Source organism: Rhinolophus hipposideros (genome assembly GCF_964194185.1).
Source record: "Rhinolophus hipposideros genome assembly, chromosome: 21".
NCBI classification, from domain to species: domain Eukaryota; kingdom Metazoa; phylum Chordata; class Mammalia; order Chiroptera; family Rhinolophidae; genus Rhinolophus; species Rhinolophus hipposideros.
Genome location: NC_138067.1, coordinates 22,820,274 through 22,846,620, shown reverse-complemented (window position 1 = coordinate 22,846,620; position 26,347 = coordinate 22,820,274). Strand labels below are relative to the sequence as shown.

Sequence of the window (26,347 nt, the reverse complement as noted above, 5' to 3'; positions counted from 1 at the left end):
AATCAGTAACATTGCGTATAGTGACTGACTTTCAATAGTCCGTCATGGTGGTTTCCTTGTTGACCTTGACAGTCTCAAAAGCATTGCTATAAATAAAACTCCCTGTTACAGTGCGCCTTGAAAGTTTTTATTATGCCCTCATTGAGGGTTTGGATGAGAGATGTAGTGTTTGGGGGCATGAAAAGAACTTCCGTATTTCCCCGAAAATAAGACCTAACCGGAAAATAAGCCGTAGCATGATTTTTCAGGATGCTTGTAATATAAAATAAGCCCTAATGCGCCTTTTGGAGCAAAAATTAATATAAGACCCGGTCTTATTTTTGGGAAATGCAGTAGGGCTTATTTTATATTACGAGCATCTTGAAAAATCATGCTAGGGCTTATTTTCTGGTTAGGTCTTATTTTTGGGGAAACACGGTTCTACATTGGGATGAGCATTTTGGAGTTCTTCAGAACAATGAACTGAGGCATTATCTAAAATTAATACAACCTTGAAGGAAAGGTTTGTGCCCTGGGGATAGCATTCAACTTCTGGTATGAAGCAATTGTGGAACCAGTTGGATATCATCTATGCTTTTCTGTTCTGTCTCCAATGGACAGGCATATGGTTCATGCTTTTCTCTTTAAGAGCTTGTGGATTTGGGGCTCTGTACACCATTAGGAGTTTGCACTTAAAGTTGCCCTTTGTCATTGGTGTACAATAGGAAGGGTGCATAGTCTTGGAATGATTTAAAGCCAGGAGTTCTGGAGGTCATATGCGTTATATAGGTTTGTTTGCCAACGTTCACGTAAAATAAGCCAGTCTCATTAGCATTGAAAACCTGCTCTTCCACATATCCCTTTTCCTGTATAACACTTAGCAAGTATTTTTAAAATTCTCTGTAGCCTCCTGGTCTGCAGAACTTGCCTCACTTGTAAGTTTAACATTTTTCACATCAGATTGTCTCTTGAACCACACAAGCCAGCCAGCACTGGCCGAGAAGGATTTAACATTTTTCTGAGGCTGGGTAACACGACCGTAAATTTCTTTGGCTTTCAGCCGCACCACAATGCTGTCCACCACACCTTTTTTTATCCGTTGTCATCTCATGAATCCACAGATTTAGCCGGTTTTCCATCTTTTCCATAGCTTCCTCACTGTAGATGTTACTTTAGCACTTACCAGAGCAGCCTCACATACAGATCGGCGAATTTCCTTTTCCTTTCTGTATTGGAGAGTTGATTCATTAACATTGAACTCACGGCCAACGGCACTACAACTCATGCCTGAACGCAGCTTACCTAACACATGCATTTTCTCCATAAGGCACATGACAGCCTTCTTGTGCTTAGAAACACTAGACAGCAAGCACTTCAGCACTACGCGTGGGGGGCCGTATGAAACAGCAAAATCGCTATAAACAGCACAAAGATGCAAAACATGTGGCACTGGATAGCGAAAAGTACCCTTATACACAGCCTAAGAATTGAAGCAAAAAAGCTGATTGTCTGCCTTGCTCAATCTCATCTGGTAAAACGCACTGTGGGTTGACTTAAAATTTTCTCTCTGCGCATGTCCACGGATAACCCCAGAAAGCACCGCGAATATTGATTTTGGGGTTACAATAAATTTTAGCATGTAAGCGAATTCGAAAATACCAACCCCTGAATGGCGAGAGTCAACCGTATTCCCATAGACAACGTAATTTTGTTTCAGCACGTTTACTAAATGAGAGGCCAGGTAGCTCCGAAGACTACAAGTCCCAGCATGCACTGCGTCAACACGATGCGCGGCCAACCGCCACAGTAGCGGAGGCCCGGGCACTGGCCCAGCAGCGTCGCGTTCCCATCACGTAACACTCTCTGCGCGTGTGCATACGCTGTGGAGACCCGCCCCAGCCGCCACCGCCCCCAGCACATCTGTATGGTCTCTCCCCAGGGCTTTGCCGTTGGGGGCAGCTACTCCGGTTCTGTGGCTTGGTCCGCCCTGCGTGGCAGCGACATGGAGGAATTCGACTCCGAAGACTTCTCCACCTCGGAGGAGGACGAGGACTACGTGCCTTCCGGTAAGCGATTCCGCCGGAGGCGAGAGGCTGTTTGCCCCGCCCCGCGCCCCACGTGAGGCGTTCTTGGCCCGGCGTGCGTGGGCCCGCTGGCCCTGGTGGCCCTGCGGCGCGGGTCTCGAGCGCCCCCGCCCCCTCGCCTCCCTGCCCAAGACCTGTGAACCGGGACCTCGCGCGCAGCCGCTCCCGGGGGCCTGCCTTCAGCCGCCGCCCCCTCTCAGAGCCCTGGAACCGGCGCGTGGACGTGGCCCTACTTGTGTTGGCGTCGCTCGGTGGCCCCCTGACCACACCAGTGCTGAAATCTCCTGGAAGGCGCTCCGAGTGTTGGCAGTTAGTGTCAGACCGTCCATCCCGAGGGCATTGCTAGCTACGCAGCCTCACGTCCCGGAGGGATCGTCGTCCACTTGGTGCCCTCGGTAGCGATCGGGTTGTTAGGAAGTTCGCACGGTGTTGCCTTTTGCCTCTTTGCGACGTATACACCGATTGCTCCCTTCTCAGACCTTGTGGATTGTCTGGGCGTCTCAAACCAAGCGGGGCAAAAATCTTGTCACCCAAACAAACCTAATGCCTTCCGCCATCCTGTGCCTTCCCCAGACTCTCCCATATTAAAAGTATCTACCCATAACAGTCGCTCAGCTAGAAAACACACTCCCCTAGTAATAATCGTCGTTATTCTCTCTCTCTTGGTCCCACGGATCCGTAAGTTCCGTCGTGTCTCCGGAGAAGAGAATTCCTTTCTGACCGCTCACCAGTCGCTGCTACTGAGCTACCCCGGTCCTTCCCTGGGAGTCACTCGTCAAAGCTTCCAGCTGGTTTCCCCGATTCCACTCTTGTCCAACGTTTGTCTTAATTGTTAACGGCCAGAGTAATCCTTTTTTTTAACGTGGGTTTGCAGAGTATGTTTCGGTCTCCACGTGACTTCTTTCTGTCCTTAGTTATAAGACTTCCGTTGAGCTAGACTTCAGGTGGTTCTCCAGGTTGACTGTTCTATAATTTAGTTGTAAGTTTGATGTGGTCAATGCGAGGAGGCAACACAGCCGTTTATTTCCGCCGTCTTGAGCAGAACTCGCAGTGATCTTTTGAAAACTAGTTTTCTTTTTAATCAAAATTATGCATACTTAAAAGTAGTAAAAGATTTCTACAAGGCTTGTTTTGAAACCAAGCAGTTCCCATCGTACCTCATCCCTGTATACCCTCTCTGGTGGCAGAATTTTTCCACTTTTAAATTTAAAAAAAAAATTTGTTATTTCTATTATCTGTTGACTTAACCAATGCACGGTAGGTCTTATTTTATTTAATACCGGTTACTTCATTCCCCTTATTCCCAACACACACACACACCCGTCTACCTTCTGGCCCTCCACAACTCCACAGCCTGCCATTGCTTCTGTGTCCAATTTGGTTCGATTAGTAGTCAGTGTGTCGACATAAGAAATGTGCAAACCTGTAGAGAATTGTTATGAGTTTATTTGAGCTAAACTGATGGCACATGCCGGGGAGCAAGATCTCAAGTGCTCCAGAGAATAAGTTTGCAATTTCTTTTATGTATTTGAGATTAAGGAGGGAACCTAAGGAATATTATGTGAAGGTGGGAGAAAATTACACACAGGCGGGGGTCGGATTACAGGATAGTTAAGGTTATGTGCTTTAAACTCTGGAGGGTGGTCCCCTTTAGGAGGAGGGGTCTGAAAGGGCATTGTGTTAACCTAGATGCACAGAAACAATGGCTGGGACTTGCTTAAGGCAAAGATAAGCCTTTCACTAAAGAAGTTATATGACTGGGGTGTTTTTTCTGGAGTTTAATGTCATTTTGTTGTTGTTGCTTAGTCTGTGTACTTACAAATTAGACCCTAAAATCTGTGGTTGAATAAAAAGGGGTACTATGGAAAGTAACCTCACAGGGTGATCAGATCATAAACTCTTTAGTGAGGCCCCAGGCATATAACTTCCTTAGTGAAAGGTTTAAGCCCGCCCTATCCATTGTTCTTGTGCCTCTAGGTTAACAAGCCTTTGAAATGCTACAAGTAAAAAGCCTTGAAGGGGTTATTAACCCTGGAGAGCAGCACACAGTCTTGCTAACTATCCTGTAATCTGACCTCTGCCTTGCTTTCTTCAATCTTCCTTACGTTCCCTCCTTAACTTCAAATGCATAATAGAAGTTGCAAAATTGTTATTCTCGAGAGCATTTGAGATCTTGCTCCTTGCATTGTCATCAGTTTGGCTCAAACACAACAATTTTCTACAGGTTTGGACATTTCTTATATTAACATTTACTTGACATAGTCGGCAGGATTCTGAAGAAGCCCACCCAGGACCACCCTGCCTGGACCCAGGCTAGGTATAAGCAAGGGCCCACTGTGTCCCACCAGCTTCCCACTTCTCTTCAGGTGACTTGGGTGAGTCGCTCTCAGAATCCCAGGCCTCCAATGCTTTAAGTAGCAGGCCATGAGTTTATTTGAGCTGTTCTTAGAAAATCCTCGAGGTAGATAAAGGTTGAGATAACCCAGGGTGAACAAACAAAAAAAATGGGTTGCTGCTTTTAATTTTGGCTTTTTACTTAGAATCTGAACAAAATCTTTGCTGGTTAAATGAGAGACTTTAGCTCAGAAAAAGAAAGGACACTTGCTTCTCCAATCCGAATAGCCAAATGGGGTGATGATAGCTCTGATCCATAAATCCAGGGTGGCAGAGATGGGTACCAGGAGTCAGTTGTCCAGTGTGGTAGCCCTGGGGAGAAGGGCAGGGTGCCCTGGAATGGGTTCACCCTGAACGAGAGGCCCATACTTTGGAAAGCGTTGCAGTTTTAGGGCACCTGGTAAGCTCTTGCTGGCCCTTGCTCTGGTACTCTTAGGTGACTAGGAATCTTTGTGGGGTTGCCCGAGGAAATATTTTCTCTAAGGAATAAAGCAGGTCTGTTGGGTACCCACCACATTTGGCTCGCCAGGAGACAGGCATTTAAAGGCTGATTTTCTCCAAAAGTTTGTTCTGACTCTACAGATCTCAAAATTAACATGGGAAATCCTACCTGCCAGGCGAACAAGGCCCATCAGAGTCAGCCTCCCATTTATAACTGAGATGGCCAAGGTGAGGATCCTTTGATACTTCTAAATTAATTTTCACATGCACAATTAGGAAAGGCAGGCTATAAAATTAGGCAGAAAGAACGGAAAACATATTTAATTGGTCTCTCAAAGCTTTTAAAAAGAGGATTTAGATAGATGGATCAATCTATGATGCCAGTTAGGTGACAACCCAATTCTTCGTAGTATTAAAAATGCCTGTCCTGTTTTAAAAGGAGGAAAGTATTTTGGACCTTGACTTGTCAAGGACAAATATAAATTGTAAAAGGCCTCCAAAACAAAATTTGGATCCAATTGTTCTGTTTTTGTATGTCTACATATGTATGTTGTAAATGTGAAATAATTTTCTACCTCCGGATGGTATTGTTAAATTGTTAAAATTAATTTAAAGGCAAGTGCTTGTAAGGATTGGGTATTCTAAAATTCTCAGGAATATAGAAACTAACTCAAATGCTTTTCAAGTTCACATGATCTGAGATTAATCCTTAGAAAATAAAAGTTAGTTTAAGTTTAGTGTTTTAAGTAAAACGGACATGTCTTTATGTTGCTTGGGTTTTACAGAAGTAAGTACATATTAATAATCGACTTTTATGTCTGAAAAATGTTTCTAGAGATTATGAAATGGCCAAGCTAAAGAATGTTAATTGCTTACTTCTTCGTTTTCATTAGACATTGACGTTTTAAGGGTTAAAATCTCAATAATGTAGGACTTTGCGTTGTTCCAGAAGGGCTCCTGGAACACTTAAAAAGATTTGGAATTGCATAGGAAGCATTGTAAAGTAAGTGATGAAAAACTAGAATATATCGGATGGGTAAACTGGTAGTAAGTTAAATGAATAGTTGGGGCTATGGGAAGCCCAAGATGGCTGCCTGGTTCTTCCCTGCTCCCTGGCAAACGCCATTTTTTGGTTTTTGCATTCCTTCATGCATCACAATGTATTTAAGCTGGACTTAGATGAAGGAATTTATGAGCTGACATTATTGAAATGAGACGTCTTACACTACTGCCACGGTTTGATAGAGTCACTTTAAGAAAATGCCAGGTTGGTAACCACTTCCTTTCACAAGGAGCTCCCAGGAGAGGAAGACTTTAAAGATCATTGCCTGCTACCTGGAGATTTTGTTTATTGGAAAGGACATCCAATAAAAGACACTCTCCAACCTCATTGGAAGGGATTTTGTCAAGCGCCTAACCTCTAATGGACATCTACCCATCTGAGGACATCAAAGACTCCTCGAGGACAAGAAGCTGCTGACATCAGAGGTAGACAGCTATCCCAAGACATAGACAAGGCCTGTACACCTAAGGATTGGTCCTGAACTCAGAATCCATTGTGTTTTATTGTCCTTACCTGTCTGCTATGATATTAGTCATAATAATAGTTCTTTGGGTTTCTCTATATAGTCCAATTGTTTAGGATTACTGAATATGTGTAAGATAGCTGTTAATAATCTTTTCATGGCTTATTTAATGTTATACTAGATGTCAAATACAGAGAAATGAGAGAAGGCAAAACTCGGATCATGGTGGTTCACAGGATAGAAATGATCCAGAGTGTTTTTTCCCAATGAAGGCCATAAGACCTGACCACCTTCCAGTTACCTGCCCTTCCCTTTTTTTTAGAAAATTCAGCCTCAATTCAGATCCAGTGGTTACGGTATTGCCTCATCCCCAGTGGTCAAGACCATGTCGATACTAAGGCTTGAAGGAGCTTTCCTAGCCCGTGAGACCACACTATCCGACCAAAAGGTTGGTCATCAGTGCATCCTTGGGATTGATTTATGACCAAGAAAGGGAACTGTGGATGAAAAATGGGGTTCTATGGAAAGTAACCTCACAGGGTGATCTAATCATAAATTCCTAACTGAGCAGGTCGTGGTGGATAGTCATGCCCTCGGCCTATGACTTTAGTGAAAGATTTTAAGTCAGCCCTGTCTATTGTTCTTGTGTATACTTTTGAAATATCACAAGTATTACCCCTTGAAGGGGTTAGCCCTTGAGAGCACATAATCTTGTTAACCATACTGTAATCCAATCCCTGCCTTGCTTTCTTCATCTTCCTTATGTCCCCTTTTTAATTTCAAATGCATCCAGGAAATTGTAAAAATGTTGTGATTCTCATTTGAGATCTTGCTCCCCAGCATATGTTGTCTGTTTGACTCTAAACTCTTACAAAAATTCTGCAGTTTTGGATATTTCTTATGCTGACAGCTCTCAGAATAATCTAAATTATCTTTCAAGATATTTAGATTCATTGGATAATCTTTTACTTTTTTCTTGAAGTCCATCTTTTCCTTCTGACCTGCTCCAATTTGGCTTGATTTTTCCAGTTTTAAACTTAGTATCTTCCATCTCATCACTCTGCTGGGTGGTCCCTTAATTTCCATTCTCTGTTGGATTCCCTATTTCTTATGTCCCATGTTTTCTTTCTTGGTGCATCCCGCCAAACAGAATAAATCCTCAAATAACTTCTGGAAAAAGGATGCATAGTAGAATCTTTTTTTTTTTTTTTTTTTTAGAATTTTAATGTCTAAAAATAACTGTGACCCTCAGGCATGATTGTTATTCATTCTGTATAGAATTCTGTGTTTAATAATAATAATTCCAAGCACTATAATACTTTTCCATTTGATTTTTAAAGGTGTTGCTCCATTAGTTTTTAGTTTCCAGTGTTTCTATTAAGAAACATGATTTGTTGCTGATTTCTGCTCATTTATTTATGATCTGTTTGTCTCCGGAAGCTGATAGACTGTTCTATTAGTTCCTGATATTATATGATATTTCACAATAATATACATACCTTGGCATGAGTCTGTTTCCATCCATTGTGCTAGGCCTTCTGGGACTTTTTATTTTATTTTTTTTAGAATTTTCTCCATTTTTAATTTTTTCTGAAATACTTATTATTCATAAATTGAATCTTATGTTAGATTTTCTGGACTGACCTCTAATTTTTATTCTCTTATTTTCTAACCATTTGACCTTTTCCCACTTTATGGGAAATTGTCTATTTTTTTAATTTTAATTTTTTATTGGGGAATATTAGGAAACAGTGTGTTTCTCCAGGGCCCATCAGCTCCAACTCGTTGTCCTTCAATCTAGTTGTGGAGCTGCAGTTCACTGGCCCATTTGGGAATTAAACCAGCAACCCTGTCGTTCAGAGCTCGTGCTCTAACCAACTGAGCCATCAGTCCGCCGCTGGAAATTGTCTATTTTATCTTCCAACTTTTCTATTGTTTTTTTCTCCTTTCATATTTTTTAATTTTGAAGAACTTCTTTATTCTTTGAATATTCCGTTTTTATAGCATCACCTTGTTTCATCAGTGTATTATCTTACTGCTCTATGGATATTAATAATACTTAATTTAAAAAAAATTTTAACTTACATACAGTAAAATTAACTCTTTTCAGTGTACAGTGCTGTGAATTTCAACAAATGTTTAGAGTTGTGTAACTACTACCAAAATGAACAGTTCCAAGACTGCCCTAATTCTCCCCCCACAAAAAAAACATAGATCATGTTGTCTGTGAATAGAAACATTTTTTTTTTCCCATAGATGTGCCTTTTATTTCATTTGCTTGGCTTGTACTTATACGACTTCCAATATGATGTTGAATGGGAGTGATGACAGTGGACATCTTTATCATGTTCCCCATTTTAAGGGGAAAACATCAGTATTTCATCATTTAGTGTAATGTTAGCTATAGATTTTTCACAGATGCCTCGTGCATGTGCGTGTGTGTATCTTAAATACTTTACATTGACTAACTCCATCACTTAATGCCACCAGGTGTGTGCTGTTGTGCTCTGCGTTTTACAGATGAATAAACTGAGGCCCCCACAGTCACCCAGCTAGATAGATCGCAGCTGAGCTAGGATTTGAACCCTGGCAGTCTGCATATACTGCCTCTCGCAGATACCTTTTATCAGGTTAAAGAAGTTCCTTCTATTCTTAACTTACTGAGAGGTGAACTTTGTCAAATTATTTTTCTCCATCTATTGATTGTATGTGGTTTTTCTTCTTTTGTCTGTTAATGTGGTAAATTACTAGTATAGTGATTTGATTTGATTTTTTAAATTTTGAATAGCCTTTTATTTCAGGGATAAAACTCACATGGTCATGATGTATTCTTTTTATATATTGCTGAATTTGATTTGCTAATATTTGAGGATTTTTGCATCTGTGTTTATGAGGGATGTTGTTATTTCTTGTCCAATCTTAGTATCAAATAATGCTAGCCACATACAATGAGGAAACCACCTCCAAGGTGGTTTTTATTTGTTCTTTTTGTTTGTTTTGGGCTTTATGATGTTAGATGCTTTCTCAGATTTTCTGTGATTCTGAGTTTGGCTCATAATTAAGCACGGGGGACTAAAAAAATGAGGGAAGCTCTGAGTCTTTGGACAATATTTTGTGCTTCATTGTCTATAAGGATGTTATTCTGCATCTTATTTTTTCTTATAGTAACTGCATGCAATTTGATCTTGATTTTTTTAATTTAAAATTTGCTTATTTCTTATCAGTGAGATTGAGCATCTTTTTAGATCCAGAGCCATGTGCATCTCGTTGTCTGAACTATCTGCAACACTTGCCCATTTATATGATGAAAAATAACTTTACATCATTATAAAAACATTGCATAAGCTTCATAGAAAATTAGAAAATGCGGACAATTAAAGGTGAAAAAGATAGAATCATTACTTTCCCATCACCCAGAGATTATCAGTATTAAATCCTTTAGTGAATACTCAGTCTGATCTTTTTCTAAATCTAGGTAATGTTTGTATTTTTTCCCAATCTGAAATTACACTTTTCATGTTGCTTTGTAAGCTGCTCTTTTCAGTGAACAATCTCTCCCTATCCATTTCAGTAAACTTTCAACTCATCTAGTATATAGACCATATTCAAGTTTTCCCAGTTGACCCCAAAATAGCTATAGCTTATTTGTCCAAATCACAGTTCAGTTCAGGACTACACATATATAGTTAAACCTGTGTAATAGCAACCTTTCTCTAATGACATTGATTTGTATAAGAGATCAGGCCGTATGTCCTGAGGAATGTCTCACTTGTATTTGAACCTGGCAAATCCACGGTTGCTCCTTCATGGTATTGTTTTAGGTTGTTCCTTTGTCCCTTGATTTTTCCATATATTAGAAGTTAGGTCTAAATGCTTGTTGGGTTCAAGTAAAACATTTTTGGCTAAAATACATTATACATGATTTGTGTGTTTCAGAAGACCTGGTTGATTCCCATAATTGTGACTGGTGGATCAGGATGAAGAGAATCTGATCCCTCTCTTATATAATTGTTTGCTCAAGTCACTAAAACTTCTTTCAAGATGGATCTTATGACCTCTTAATGTGACCCATTATTCTTAAATAGCTTGCTTGCTTTCTGGCACAGCAAAATGTCCTAGTTTCACCTTGTGCTTTTCTTCCCTCAGACCTGAAATTAGCTGAAGTTTCTTTCATTTTTTTCCGCAGGGAGCCCTTGTGGTGATAAATCATATCAAAGAATGAGATCTCAACTTTAAAGAGATGCTCGTTGCTACCTAAAATGACATTATTTGTATGCCATGTCAGTGAACAGACTGGAAAACGTTTATCTTAAAAAGAGTACATACTGTAGGCATCTGTTTACTACCGCTCAGGAATAACAAAACTAACCTCTGGTATTTGAAGTCACGACTGTGGTTACCTTTGGGCAGGGGCTGGTGGCTAGTGATTGGAAGGGGGCATGAGTGGCCTTCTGGAATGTGGTTATAATGTTCTTCTTGAGCTGGGTGCTGGTTATACATGTGTGTTCACTTTGCGTAATTACATTGAGCTGTACATTAGATTTGTGTGCTTTTTAATATGTGTGTTACACTTCAAATAAAAGTTTATATGAAGTAAAACTAGTTGAATCTCCATGTGGGCAGGATTTATTGACTGGTGCCCACAGTGTGGTCAGACTGGAATCTTGGCAGCAATTCTTTGTTGGAGATGCCTTGAATGTCAGTGTCTGAGGATGGAGAATAGACATGTTTGTTTTTTCTGCTATGTCTAACTGGAAGTCTTTAGGACTCTTTCTAAACCCCTTTTATTGACAAGACAAGGTATAATTTGCTGTCTTTTGAAAGATATCCAAGATGAGGTGGGAAAAGAACAGTAGCAGAACTGGAATTTCTATTCATTCATTCATTCATTCAGCAAATATTTATAAAGATAAATAGGATCCATATCCTCATGTAGAGCATGGCAGAAATTTCAAACGTTAATTACAAGTGGGATGAATTACAGAGGAAAATACCGACTGCCACAGAACACTGATAGAAGAAGAACACTAAGAATCTGATAACTTAGCCTAGTCTCCAAGGACAGAGAAGACTTCCCTAAGGAAATGATATTTTAATTGAAGAATAGTGGAAAGTACTAGATTTTTTTGTAATGAAAATGTCTCATCTGGATGTGAAAGCCTTTATTCCTGTCTGTGTGACCACCCTATTATGTGATTTCAGGTGGAGAGTATAGTGAAGATGATGTAAATGAATTAGTGAAGGAAGATGAAGTGGATGGTGCAGAGCAGACACAGAAAACCAAAGGGAAGAAAAGAAAGGCTCAGAGCATGCCAGCCAGGTGATGCTGCCCTCCAGGCCCTTAGAAGTCAGCAGCTTTCACAACAAGCCTCATTGCTGGGATTGATCTGATGATAGATTTCTTGCTGCCACGGTTTCTTACCTTTTTCTCTTGAGGGAAACATTTGGTGACATTTTAGAATTACAGTTTGATCTCTGGCAAGCTTTACAAAGTTTTGAGCTTAAATTTAAAAAAATTTAATAGATAATGTGTACACGTGGTTAAAGTGAGAAACTCAATTACTACAAAAAAATGTATACCATGTCTCTAGCCCTTGTGGCTTTGCCTCAGAAGAACTGTGTTACCAGAGATAGTCTATGCATGTACAAGCATGTAAGTATATATTTCTACTGTCTTTTTCAACCAAAAAGCAAACTGGAATACTTTGCATATTGCTTCTCATTGTCATTATTTCACATCTTGGATGATACCATGGGAGTACATCTAGCTATACCTTATTCTTTTCAGTGATGTCATAATATTTCATTGTATGAATAGACTTTATTTAAGGAGTCCCCATATGAGAGACATTTAGATTGTTCCTCATCTTTACTGCAACAAACAAGACTGTAGTGTCTTTGTATATGTATAGAAGTATGTCTGTAAATCAGATCTGTAGAAGTAGCATTGTTTGATCCAGGGTTATATGCACTAAGAAAATTATATATAAATATTAGTAAATTGTGGTCCGTAGACCTGTTACGGAATTACACTCTACCCAATGTTATGAAAATTATGACAGGTTGTTTAATTCAAATAAGAGAATCTTCCATAGAAGTCTTTTATTCTCTGATTGGTGTTTCTGTCTTCCTGGGCACTGAAGTAAAAAGCAGATTGTAGTTTATAAAAAGGGAAAAAAGAATTTTAGGTATTAGATTCACTTTAGGTATTTAGGTATTAAAAGTCAGAATCAATTTACTCTCATGAGTCTTGGGCCCAGTTCTTATGTCCTTGAGGTTTTCTGTAATCCAGCTTTCATATCTTCAGAAAGTGGGAAGAAACATGGATCCCACAACCCCAGAATTCTAGGAAGAAACTCTCCTCAATAGACATGTTCTACAAATGTAATGACTTTAAAAAAGTCAAAAATACCTGACAGAGATGTTCTGGGAACACTCTCCGGACAGATTGATTCTGTGAGGTGATTTAGGGTGTTTCTTGGTGAAAATAGCTGGTCCTGACTTTAAAATAGAACACTATATTTTGATTCTAAGTGTTTGGGGGAAAAGCTAAAGAGCTCAATTCTTTTCCCCACCACAAAATCTCAGTGTACCTCTTATACGCCCCCCTCAATGTGTGTCTTAGTCAATAATCCCCAGATTTAAGTTTTCTTGGGTTTGCAACATTATGTTTGGGATTGAGGAAGGGATAACCGAAATCATTTTGCATTGTCTGTCTTGTCTTTCTTTTTTCTTGTGACTATTGGTGATTAGGAAGAGAAGACAGGGTGGCCTCATGTTAGAAGAGGAAGAGGAAGAGGAGGATGCCAGTGGGGAATCCGGAGAAAGTAGCAGTGAGGAGGAAGACTCGGTAGCAGAGCAGGAAAAAGGCACTGGGTCAGAGGATGCAAGGAAAAAGAAGGAGGATGAACTGTGGGCCAGCTTCCTCAATGATGTGGGACCAAAATCAAAAGTGCCCCCGAGTCCACAAGTTAAAGTAAGTTGGTAGATGAATGAGATGAATGTTTCTCTAGATAGATTTTTAAAAAATTTACAGACTGAGATTTGAAGCTTACAGCAGACGTCAGACTACATAGATGCCTTTTGATAGTAACTCTACTACTGTGTTTCCTCGAAAATAAGACCTAGCTGGATAATCAGCTCTAATGCATCTTTTGGAGCAAAAATTAATCTAAGATTAAAAATTAATCTTATCATATAACACTGGGTCTTATAGTAAAATAAGATTGGGTCTTAGATTAATTTTTGCTCCAAAAGACGCATTAGAGCTGATTGTCCGGCTAGGTCTTATTTTCGGGGAAACACGGTAAGTGAAAAAGCATTCCCTATGGTAGAACAAATAAGCTTTTTAATCAAATAAATTTTCAGTAGGTCTTTAGCTGTGTAGAGATGAAACATTTAAGAATAGCCATAAACAGCATGTGTGAATGGTTCTTTCCTTATGTGAAATGGATTACATTTCTTTTTTTCATAGAAAAGAGAGGAGATTGAAGAAATGAGTTCAAGTAAATCAGTGAGCAAAGCAGAAGGGCCAGAGAAACCTAAAGAAATAGAAAAAGTTAAAATCACCAAAGTGTTTGATTTTGCTGGTGAAGAAGTCAGGTAAGATGACAATCACAAACTTCAGAAGTAGTTTTAAAAATGAGCATCTTTCTAAATGGTGTTAGACATCTGGTTCATTCCAGCCCATCGTATTATTTTGTAGTTATATATGGAACTTAAGGAAAACGTTGGCTCTGTGAATTATCAGGGAACATGAGAAAGGTCCTTTCACATATTGTAATGTAGTTTGGGGTATTATGAAGTGGTTGGCTGAGCAGAAACAAGAAAATGTAAGAGTAAAGCATATGGTCCCATACTCATTTCCACGCTTTGTGACTTTGACTAAGTCATTTCTCCCTTTATTATTTTCCTTGACTGTGAAGTATGAACCTCAGTGAAGCCTCTGAAATCAGGTAAGAATTGAAAGTATCAGGAGAGAAATTTGCTACCTGTTTTATTTCTTCACCTTAACTCTTTGGCTGTGTTAATTGATTTCAAGTTTTTTTCCAAAATGTATCAAAATCCACAAAATACAAAAAGTTGATATTTTGACTACTTTATGCATTTAATAATAATAATTTGAGCTGTTTTGGATATAAGTGGCGTTATTCTTATGTATAAAAATTTCAGGTATACTCATTCAGATATAAATGAACGTCACAGCAAAAGGGTTAAAACTATTCTTTATAATTGATTCATGAGGTTTGTTACTGATTTAGAAAAACAGTAGGGGCTTAATGACCTCCTGGCTGTTCTAGGTAAGAGCTACACGCCCAGCATTTCCTCTTTCCTCTGTATTTAAATTTTATTATGTGAAAACAGCAGATCTATAATTTAGAGCTAAATGAGACCAGATTAGGTGCCAGTCGATAGTATTTTAGGTAGTCACATTTATTTTCTTTGACAGTAATTAAGAATGTAATTTCTCTAAAAGTGTGATTTCCCCTAAAATTGAACTCTTAAAAATAATATCTACTTTCCAACAATTATTTTGTCCAGTGAAAAATACATCTCGGAAAAAAAGGATTTGGCCTTATGAGTTTTATAAATGTATAGCAAAACTTTTTATTATTTAAAAAAATTTTTCTCCCCAACTTTTCTGAAAAATTTCACTTACAGAAATGTTGCAAGGGTAGTATTACAATGAACGCCCATATAGCTATCGTTCAGATTCACTGCTTGTTAATGTTTTACCTCTCTCACCTCCATATATATCTGTATTTCTTTTTGTTTTGGCTGAACCATTTGAGAAATACTTGTACACATTAGAGAATTACTTCCCTCTTAAATACTTGAACACTGTTCCCTAAGAACAAGGACATTCTCCTTCGTGATACAGTATAATTCCCACATCCAGTAAATTTCATTTTAATGCAGATTATTATCTAAACTCTCTGTGGTAAAGGACCCTGATTTAAAATTTTCAATCTGTTGCAGACCAATACTTTTGTAAAACACAAGAGACAGGAATTATAGAAAAATAAATTTAAAATAAATATATACAATCCCAAATTTTTAACAATAAAATTTAATAGACATATAATTACATTTTAATAAACATAGTCAAAATGAACATAAGATAGGAAAAGGAAAAGAATTTATAACCATACACGCTGTTCATTGAAAGTGTGAGTATAAGTGATTGATACAGGGAATCACTGTTATATTTATACCCTTTCATTCTGTAATTGCAACAAAAAAACTACGTAAAATATCAGTTCTCAGTAGTGAACATCTAGACACAAACTTTGAATAAATACTGTGTATATTAATTTAAAAATTTTTTAATAATGACAAAATAGTTTAAGTTTTACTTGTTAATTGATCTAATCTAAGTTGGGTTGATGACAGCACGACTTATATCTGTAAATTATTACAACTACTGGATGGGTATTCTGGGACTCTGCTATTTCTATGATTTGTCGGGAGAGGGCAGCACCATGTCTATCAAACAGGAGTAAAGAAGCACTTCTTTGTTCATAAATATAACATATATTCAAAAGTAATATATGCTTATTACTTGAGAAAAATACGTTACAGAGATATATAACATGACAAGTGAAAGTTCTCTAACTCTTTCCTCCTAAAGAAAACAAAAGGCCTGTTAATAGTTGGCAATTGGGTAGGATTTTTGTTTTAACTTAAATTATTTATACTTAAGTTTAGGTATTATAAGGAACCCTCATGTAGGAACTTGGGAGGCCTAAATTTTAATTGACAGCCAGATACAAACTTGGTGTATAGTTTTGAACATATCTTTTTATCTCTTTTGATATCATTATTTTGCTTTTTCTTTTTGTATCAAGTTAAGAATATTACTACATCTTTAAGAAATGTGGGAAAGAGCTAGTGATGACTGGGAAGAATTTCTAAGTATAAGCATAAGGTAGTGTTAGCAGAAAGTTAGGCTTTTAGTTCTTTCCAATTATGTTTTAATAGTTAGATTTTGGATTTTTAATTTTTCGTTTTGTTTTTTCCCCACTTGAGAAATGTGTAGCTTATTAACCTTGGAGAATAAGGAAAAATCGTTTTTTAATCCTTCCCTGTCACATAACCAGCTGATCCAGTTAGCTCAGATTTTCCTAAATGATTCACGTTTGGAAACAGCCAGTCATGGAAAGTTTAAATAAAGACTTTTCAGGGAGTTCTGAATTAAGTGAAAATGGAGTTAAAATAGAATTTCTGCTGATAACACTTGAATTAACTACTGCTAATTATGGGCTTTTTCTTGTCAGTGTTCCCTCTTGTATATTAGAAGTGGTCTATAGTTTAGACCACTCCTACTTGAAGATATTTTGATAGCTGAATCTCTTCTTATTGCTTGTTAAAAGTGAACTACGCATACTGTCAACAGAGAAATCTGCCAATATTACTTTGTTAACATTAAGTAGCAAAGTCCATAAGAGAAACACACCAGTTTATAGAAGTTGTTTCCTAGTGAATTCGAATAGGACTTTGACCCTGAGAAATTAACGGAACTCCCACGATTATACTTTTTCCTTGCTTCCTTTATGACACTTACTGGAGATCATGTATTGTCATGACTCATTTTCATGGTTGGCTTCCCTGATATGATAGGCTGTGAGCCCCTTAAGGGTATAGACCATGTCATATCTTTTTATACGTCCCACATGTAACACAGTGCCTGGATTTAGGTTGCTTTCCAGAAAATTTTTACCAAATTATTTTGGGTGGCTGCTACAGAAGTTTTTTTAGTCCTCTGGTAAAACAAGTAAAAAACAAAACCATGGGGTTAGTTCAGTTGGTTAGAGCGCGGGGCTCTTAACAAGATTGCCGGTTCAATCCCCACATGGGCCACTGTGAGCTGAGCCCTCTACAACTAGATTGAAAAAACTACATGATTTGGAGCTGATGGGTCCTGGAAAAACACACTTAAATAAATAAAAGTTAAAAAAAACAAACATGCTTTGCATAAAGGCTTCTTTTATTTTCCCTATAATTTGGGCTACTTGATCTTCATCTTCTCTTATCCCCAATATTCTAAAATTTCGTAATGATGTGGCCCTTTGTAAATTTGCTACATCAAATGTTCTGTAGAATATTCTTTTTGTAGAAAAGTTTGTTTGTTGATAACCTTTCCCATGTTTTCTTTTTCTTAAATTCCTATTCGTTAAATTCATGTGCTAGTAAGGCTAGGCTGTGCTATGCTGGGGTAACAAATAAACCCAGAAACTCAGTACCATAACATAGTACATACTCATTTGTTACTGGTGCAAAGTCTAATACAGGTTGGGTAGCACTCTATCATGTAACTCAGCCATCCAGAACACATAGCCTTGAGGTTGCTATAGCAAGGGAAGAGTGAGCAAATAGATTTTTATTTAATTCTCCTGTTTTCAGAATGAGACTTTAACCCTGCCCTTTAAGTCTAGAATTTCTGTGTTTTTCATTTCTCAAAAGAGGAATGGGTTTTGTTGAATTAAGTGACAGTAGCCTCTGGTATAAGGCAGGAGGGGACCTGGAACCTATTTGCTCCTGATGCGAACTTGCAGCTGGGTTTAGCCCTACTCCTCCACCTTCAAAGTTTCCTGGTATTTCAATTTTCTGAACCTTTCTACAATAGCATAGTACAGATTTGTTTTACCTGTAGCCTAAGAGATCAGAGAAAAGAAAAACCTAAGCCAATTACTACTTGTCTGTTTGCTTTCTATCTTCAGAAAACTTGATTGACATCTCTGTTCTGCCGTTATACCTCTTCTTATTATCCATGTGTAATTTTGCCTTTGTAAATTTGTTTACCATTGTTTATCAGAGTAGGGAATGGAGAATAAAACCTGTGTTCAGACCACCATTTCTAAGTGGAACTTCCCACTTGTTCTTCATGAGCCATCTCAGGTCTGCCCCTGATTCTACCCAGGGCAAGGAGATTAAAGGCAACTCTTTCTAGTCCAGCACTCTGGGACTCTGCATTAAGCCTTGGGTTTGGATGTGGGTTTATTTTGGTTGTCTATATAGTAGTGCAAGGAATCACCCCAAGTTTTAGTGGCTTAAAACAATTGTTTTATTGTGATTTCTCATAGTTCTGGGGATGCCTGGGCTCAGCTTGGCAGCTCTTGCTAGGCAGTTTTCGGGGTGCCCTGTGCAGTTGTACTGCATAGGTCTGGAGCCCTCCTGAAGGTTCTCTTCCTCCCACGTCTGGTGCCTTGGGCTAGGAAGACTCAAACACCTGGGACATGGAACGGACTCCTCAGGCCTCTCTCTCTCTGTGGTCTTCCCATGTGTTCTCTCCTGCATGATGGCTTCAGAGTAGCCAGACTTCTTGTTGTATGGTAACTTGGCGTTGCAAAGGTGCATTCCCAAGAGAGAAAGCCAGTGGAAGCTGTGTCACCCTTTATCAGCAAGCCTCAACTCATTTACACTCAACTCGGTATCGAAGCAGCGATAAAGGCCCACCCAGTTTCAAGGGGTGGTGACATTCACGCCCCTCTTGTTGAGGTAGTATCAGTTCTAGAATAGCATGTGGAATGGGAAATTTGTTTCACCAATCTGTGGGAAATAGAGTCTATTACATGGTTCTCTCTGCCATTGCTACTTAATCTCTGGCTAGTCTTAAAAAAGTAACTTAACCCCTTAGATTTCAGTTTTCTCATCCATGAAATGTAAATGTTTCAGCTGTTACTACAGAAATGCTGTGTGATAAACCATCCCCAAATTCAGTGGTGTACACCAGTAAGCATTTGTTTGTTGCTCATGTGTTTCTGGCAATCTGGGTTCACTAGGCTTGACTCCAAGCTGCTAGTTGGGTCCAGATCTACAGCACATGTCTTTCGTGCACCTTGGACCAGTAGCAAGTATACCTGAGGCATATTATTCTAGTGGTTAAAGGATGGAACTCAAGGGCAAGTGAAACAGCACAAACACGTTGAAAGCTTCTATTTCTGTCAGATCAGCCAGCGTCTCACTGACCATGGAAACAAGTCATGTACCCAAGCCCAACATTAATGGGGTGGGGAAGTATCTTCTTGGTCAACAGCGAAGGAGTGACTACTTGCTGAATGATGGTCTAATCTATCATATAAATTCTTCCTCTTATTTTTGACTCTTGACTCATTACGGAGAGGTTCATTTGGGAGAGCTGAGGGACACACCAATTGAGCCTAATAGAAAGTAGGACCAAATTTTGGACAGCCTTGAAGGCAAGACTCAGCTGTTTATGTTTGATCCTCTGAGTAATACTGAGCTGTTTCAGGAACTTAAACAGGGGAATAACAGAGGCTTGTTGTTGTTGTTTAAGTCGCCCTTCAAGATTAACTAGGCAGTCTTTCCCAGTGAAGATTCTTAATACAAAACTGTCAAACTCTTACTCTGTCATTTGTGTGGGTGACAAAGTACTGAGTTCAGCAGTGAGATGGCTCTTAATAAGAAAATTTGATTCTGGTCCTAAGAAGCCTAGAAGGAAGGAAACAAAAGATAGAGACATATTCCTGCAAAGGTGGAATTTGTAGGATTCTCCTATCATTATGGGCCAGCCTTATTCTGGATGACCATGTTGAACATGTAATACAGTGACTATAATCTTGGACCCTTTCTACAGATAGATTGGAATTTGAACAAAATTCCTCAGATGTTTTTGTTGAGTTAGCAAGCCTAAGCAGGCATTAGGCATTTCTCCTTTATTTAGCTGAAATTTCAGGCACCAGAAATATCCTTGTTTGCTCTTCAGTTTTATTGAAAGCAATTTTTTCCAGATTTGAAATTGGACCAGGTTCTCAATCATATAGTTTGCATTCTCAAATTAGTGCCGAATAAGCCAGTTTTGAGGGATCTTGTTTCATCTCAAGGTTTCTTTTTAAGTGTAGAACAGGAGCCTTCTGCAGAGTATTTCCAGTTGTTTACACTGTTGCTTTCTTTTTGAAATAATGCCAGTGTTTTTCTCCCAAATATTCCATTTCCTCTAGCTTTTACTAGGCCTTTATGTGTGAGCCCTAATTGACAAGTGAGGTGCAGTGGGAGAGCCTTTTCCAGCCTTCACATCGGTAACCCCCAAGGCCTGTGATTCAGTAGTGACTACCAGCGTAGAGGATTTTAGAGAGATCAAGTTTACATACATTGTTGTTTCATGTAGTAAGGGAAAATGTCTTTCTCTAGAACTGTTATAGTATACTTTAACCATAAAGCTCAGTGGGTATTTTCCTTGTTGTCATTTATTCCCTTTTTTAGATTTTGTTTCTCTCTTTATTCCTCTTGTAAACTTAACATCTCCTTCCTTGGAACAGGGTGACTAAGGAAGTAGATGCTACATCTAGAGAGGCCAAATCCTTCTTCAAGCAAAATGAGCAAGAAAAACCACAGGCTAATGTCCCTTCAGCTCTGCCATCCCTCCCTGCTGGGTCCGGGTGAGTATTCCAGTCCCAGGCCCAGGTCTACCTGGCACGCTGGGGAAGCTCTTTTCAGTTTAAGGACCTGCTTGAACTGTAGCTGTCCTGACTCCTTTCCTGAGAGAAGGAATCATGCTCTGCTCTGCCTTTGCTGAAATATTTGCCAAAATGGAAGCTGCAATGGAAAATTAGTCATAGGTCTCTAGTTTGATTCTACCCTAAAAAAAGTCCTGATATACAGTGTTGACTGCAGAGCTGAACATGAAGTAAAGTTTACATTTAAAAATAGTTTTTGAATGACAGTATCATCAGAATGTCTAATGAAAGATTTGGGTTGAATACTCACTCCCATCCCAAAGACCTCAAAAGCACATAAAAAGGTCCGAGCTGATTTACAAATAATTCAATTAACAGATTGTCAGGAACTTAATAGGTTTTCTCCCTTCATAGTTTCCATATTACTTGAGTTATTTTTAGCAGAAGACTGGCATTCTTTCTCTTTGGAGGGAATAAAAATCCCTGTCTTCTTAACCTATGTGTAAGAAGTAAAGCCTCACAGTAAATATGAGTGGCCAGGGTACTAACCTACAGAGAAGTGACATGGACATTGGTGCTACCTGTGGGGTCCTCTGTGTTTTGAGGTGTTGGGGGTACAAAAGTCACCTATAGGGGCTTTCTAACCCTTTTGTTGCCGCTTCTTCCTTCCCTCCCCAAACATCATTGCTATGAACACTAAAGTTTTGTTTTGTTTTTTTTACATTGAAAAAAAAAATGAGTTTTCCTATCGGATAATAAGCTTTTCCAGGACAGGCTTTTCTCATGTCTGCATCTCTGGCTCCAGACAACTCTGTTACACTAGTATGCTCACCACGGTGGTGTTTACCCAGAAGGAGCTCCTCCGATGAAGGTTTGAGTGCCAGTCATTAATATGGAAGGTGATTCCAGGAAGCCCGAGTAGCAAGGTAAAAAGGGGTGAGAAGGAAGGCAGCACGGGTGCGTTACCTAGCAGGTTACTGCTGCTGGTGGCCAGTCCTGCCAGGGAACTCAGGGCGATGGTGAAGAATACAGTGAGGGCAAGGAGGCTGGGCTATTGATCCTCCAGCTACCATCAGTCACTGGCTCAGCTCCTTCCACCTGGCCTCATTCCTCAGCCTGTGGACTGCAGGTGCTTGCAGTGAGGTGCTGCTCTCTGTGGGCCGTGGCGGTGAGTGTCAGGATGTGGCTGGGGCTACGTCCACATATGCTCACTCCTCTTTATCTGCTGCTTACTCCAAGTATTTCTCTCCCATTGGAGCGACTAGGTGGCAGGAGTCATGTAGTAGTTACACAGAACCTGAGAAGGACAAGAATTTAGGTGCTGGTTACCACAGTGGGAAGGTGTAAACACCGGCAGAGTTAGTTGTGGACGGACCGAAGTAATATGAACAGTTCTCCAGGCCTGGCCTCATTAGTACGCTAGGCCAGTACTTTTTAAGCTGTGGTTTGCAGTCATTATTAAAAAGAAATGAAATAGAATACAAAATATTATAGTATATCACATAGTGAAAGTTAACATTGTTTCATAACATTTTTGTTTCAGTTACTGCTGTGCTGGTACTGGGTCACGAAATGAACTGTACTTTTAGTGAGGGTTGAGATTTCTAAAAAGTGGGGCTATAGGCTGAAGCAACATGTTTTTAAGCCTTATGATCATTGTTTGAAAGGAATTAGCTTTCAAACTATTGACTGCTTTCAAACTCTGTTGACTGCTACACACAGTAAAGAATACATTTTACAGTATGCCATAGTACACGCATAGATATAGGTATGTAAAAATGTGAAATAAAAAATTGGTGAAATAATATTTACCTTTATGATATATGATAAGCTCTGATGTTCTGTCTTACAGTATTGTGTATAGTATGTATTTTAAAATGTTATGACTCATTGAAGTGATTTCATAATCTACTACAGCCTGAATTTGAAAAAATATTGCTCTAGACTAGATGTAGAATGAGCCTTTTACAGGCTTTTACTTGGGTTACCAGGCTTCTATCTGGTATTATTAAATAGTGTATTTTGAATTTATTGAAAGTATTACTGTGAAAGGTACCTCTGGATTAAGTGTCAGATAGAAATAAAGGCAAAGCTTCTTCTACCTTAGGTTTCTAGCATAGTTTCAACTAGCATAATTTTTACTTCTAGACTCCTTGGGTATTTCTTAAAATAATTCCTGTTGATGCTTAGAGATTCTACTTGGAAACTACATGTTTCAGAATATACTCTATTCTGAATATACTGCAATTATGAGGATAACTGGAGGAGAGAGAAGTAGCAGCTTAACAAGGTCAGCTTGATGAAGTCACTAAGTCACTCATGGGAATATCACTGCATTCTGTGTCCATGCCTTCCTTTCTTAGAAAGAGCTAATAAATAGCCTTTCTAGGATAAGAAATCTGCAGAGATGATATCTATATTAGGTAGACTCAGCAGGAAACAGATGGCATCCTCAAATTAGGATACTTTGAGGAGAGTTTAATAATTCACACCGTAATGAAAAACCACAGGGATAGAAATAGTGCAGTATCCCCGGGGCTGGTAATAATGAGGCTCCATTTTTACCCCTAGACTTGAAGGAGCAAGAAGGGGAGCAGTTTATGTCAGACAGGGCCTCCTGACAGGAGCTGAGACCTTCACTTAGTGATGGACCCTCCAGGGAAAAGCCAGTGGAATGAATACCCAGATCTCTCATTCCTCCCTCCCATTTCAGTGGAGCAAGGACGCTCTACTGACCACTGAATCTTGTGAAAGAAAAAATTATTCTGATACTTGTTATGGTAAGGAAGACTTAACTCAGGGTTATTGCAATAGGTATTAAGACTATCAAAATAGGGAAGAGAGATCAGACTCAACTCTGAGTACAGCAGGGACACCTGGGGATTTATAGCCAAGGAACAGTGTGAGAGGGGCAGGGGCAGTGGATGGAATATTACTAAGAGGAGTGGGAATGGGGGGATTCTTGACAAAGGCAGGCTAGGCCTCATACATCAAAGGTGGGATTAGGAACTCTGTTAAATGTGGAGAATGATCAGATCAGCTATCTAGGGTCGGGGGGATTCTCTTTAAATTGACTTTACAGGATTCTTACTAAAACTGAGCTGTGCAAGCCCAGCAAGGATGGGGCCGAGATTGAAACCCTAGTTGAAATGAGGACTCAAAGGAGCCTGACTAAGGCTTGACCCAGAAGAGAGTCTTTAGTCCATACAGGGCAGCATCTGGGGCAGAGAGCAGCGTGGAGGAGGACATGGAGGGAATTTGGAGGGGCCAACTGATAAAAGATCTTTCAGTAGATTCATGAACTACTGACTATATCTTTATAAAGGAGTAAAGTGAAATTTGACACCAAAATCCATTTTTTTGAAAGTTATGGTGGGACATAACAGATTACCAGGATGTGTCTGCCTGAGTAAAAAAGTCCTTAGAGTTGTACATGAAAATGGGCACACATTAAGTTAATGATACAGTGTACCTTGAATTTCTGAATAAATCCGGAAGATGACCTTCAGGTTGGCATGATCATTTTTCTTGTATCTCAAAAGGGTTCTACAGTTGTAATTGTGCTTGAGAAAAGACAGTCAGGAGGAATTCCATTGATTTGGTGTCTCTAAGTGAGCACGTTTTGTCTGCCAACACTAGTGTCTGCTACAGGCTGAACGTACATGGCATGGAAAGTATTTTTAAGGGAAGAATCTATAGGAGTAATCGAATTTATTAAAAGAAAATTATTCTAATATTTTTTTCCACAGACTTTTTTCATTTTCATTTTTGGAGTTGCTTTAGTTTATAGAAATTGCCTAGTAGAAATACTTTATTTATTTATTTTTCTTCTCTCTAAACAGATTTAAGCAATACAGGAAAACCAGAGCAGGAGAGTAAAACATCCTGTCCCACATCCTTTGCTAGCAAACAAGAACAGATTCACAGGAGCAGCAAATGTTTGTAACCGAAAATGTATTTCCTCCACATGTTTAAAATAGCACACTGCGTAAGCTATAAAAAAACCATAGTTTATGCTTTGGGAATGGAGTAAACCAAACACCCAATTTGAATTAGAGACTGACAAGAAGCACTCTCTACATTTGGTAATACAAAGCACAATGCTTAGTATGTCTGAATTCCCATAGTTTTGTTACGCTAAGCTCTTGTTCCACTTCTCACCCTCTCTTTCTGCCCTCTCCCCCCATCTTCATTACCAATATTATTGGCCACTTGAATCTAGCTTCTCCCAGAGTTTGTGGGTATCTGGCTTTCAACCCCACATTTATTACTTACCTCATTCCAGTAGTGGGCTACTAGTGGGCTGTTAGTCTCATCACAGTTTATTATCCTAGCTATGGGCATTAACTTGTTTAATTAAGGGCTTATTATTTAGTTGCCTCCTTGTGGATTGGGAATGACCTCAGGCAATAAAGCACAAGGGTGGAAAACATCGTTTTCCCATGTAGTTTTGTCTTATTTTCTCCGTCTATTGAGGAAAAAAAAGGCCTTACTGTTGAGTCTCCAACAACATCATGGGTGTGTCAGTTTAGCAATGTTTGCCCCAAATACAGAAGAGACAGAATTCCTCAGTGTCCTGATGCAGTAGAAGACCAGACGAAAGGCCTGAGAAGACAGTAATCCTGACTTTTGTGGTTTGTCAGTATTCAGCCTATTGGACCACTCAGTCCCCGGGAACCGTACATCTTGCAACAGTCTTCCTGTCTGAGCAGCTAATCTGATGTCTCCCAAACTCCTCTGACATGAGTTAACATGACTGTTGGCTGTTTTAAGTTTTACAAATTTTCGATACATAGTCTTGATAGAGAGAGCATTGAGCATTTCACTTAAAGTAACAAAAATCAGATATAGCCACAATATTAGGTGGAAATGTCTCTAATTTTTGATCAGAATCTCTTGTTAGGATGACTGATCAGACCTCTGACCTATGTTGATTTATTTTTTAGGTCCTTTTATGTTTAAAGGAGTTGCTTTCATACTGAGAGGAGCATTTCAAAGCTAATTATATTTCACGTGTTTTTACTAACAGGGAAGAAAGGACCCCCAAATTATTCACAGCAAGTGTGTTTATATCAACAACAACAAAAAAGACACGTTACATCAGAAATCTGACTTCACTTCTTGGTTTGATGTTCTCATGAAATGCGTGATCAGTTGGCATGTGTTTGTGTGCCTGGTGAATAGATGTACAGTTGACACTTGAACAGTGCAGGGTTAGGGGTCCGAATGCCCCAAAGAAAATCTGCGTATAAGTTAAATGGGTCTTCTTGCATATGCAGTTTCCCAGCCACCAGTTGACCCCGGTGAACAACATGGGTTTGGACTGTGCAGGTCAGTTGAAAATATCAGCATAGTGGACCCATGCAGGTCAAACCCACATTGTTTAAGAGTCAGCTGTACATGATGAGAATGGCCATTTCAGGAAGAGGACAATCAGCTTTTTCAAAAGCATAAATATCACGGGTAAGGGCTTATTGGTAATTGTAATAATCAAGATAATTAGAAG

General features: G+C 39.2%; 1 protein-coding gene across 4 annotated transcripts in view; it reads left to right on the top strand.

Annotated features, from left to right (window-relative positions):
* Positions 1 to 1,825: 1,825 nt before the first annotated feature.
* Positions 1,826 to 26,347, top strand: part of CFDP1 (craniofacial development protein 1) — a 108,707-nt gene continuing 84,185 nt past the window's right edge. The window contains exons 1-6 of one of the 4 annotated variants that reach the window (XM_081030390.1): positions 1,826 to 2,045; positions 11,627 to 11,744; positions 13,178 to 13,400; positions 13,899 to 14,026; positions 20,704 to 20,823; positions 24,684 to 25,278. In XM_081030390.1, the coding sequence (XP_080886516.1) occupies positions 1,904 to 2,045; positions 11,627 to 11,744; positions 13,178 to 13,400; positions 13,899 to 14,026; positions 20,704 to 20,823; positions 24,684 to 24,720 (768 nt within the window). In that variant the 5' untranslated portion in view covers positions 1,826 to 1,903 and the 3' untranslated portion in view covers positions 24,721 to 25,278. Of the gene's footprint in view, positions 2,046 to 5,039; positions 6,387 to 6,746; positions 6,873 to 11,626; positions 11,745 to 13,177; positions 13,401 to 13,898; positions 14,027 to 20,703; positions 20,824 to 24,683; positions 25,279 to 26,347 lie in introns of those variants that run through there. The other 3 variants (XM_081030391.1, XM_081030393.1, XM_081030392.1) reach the window with 3 other exon arrangements.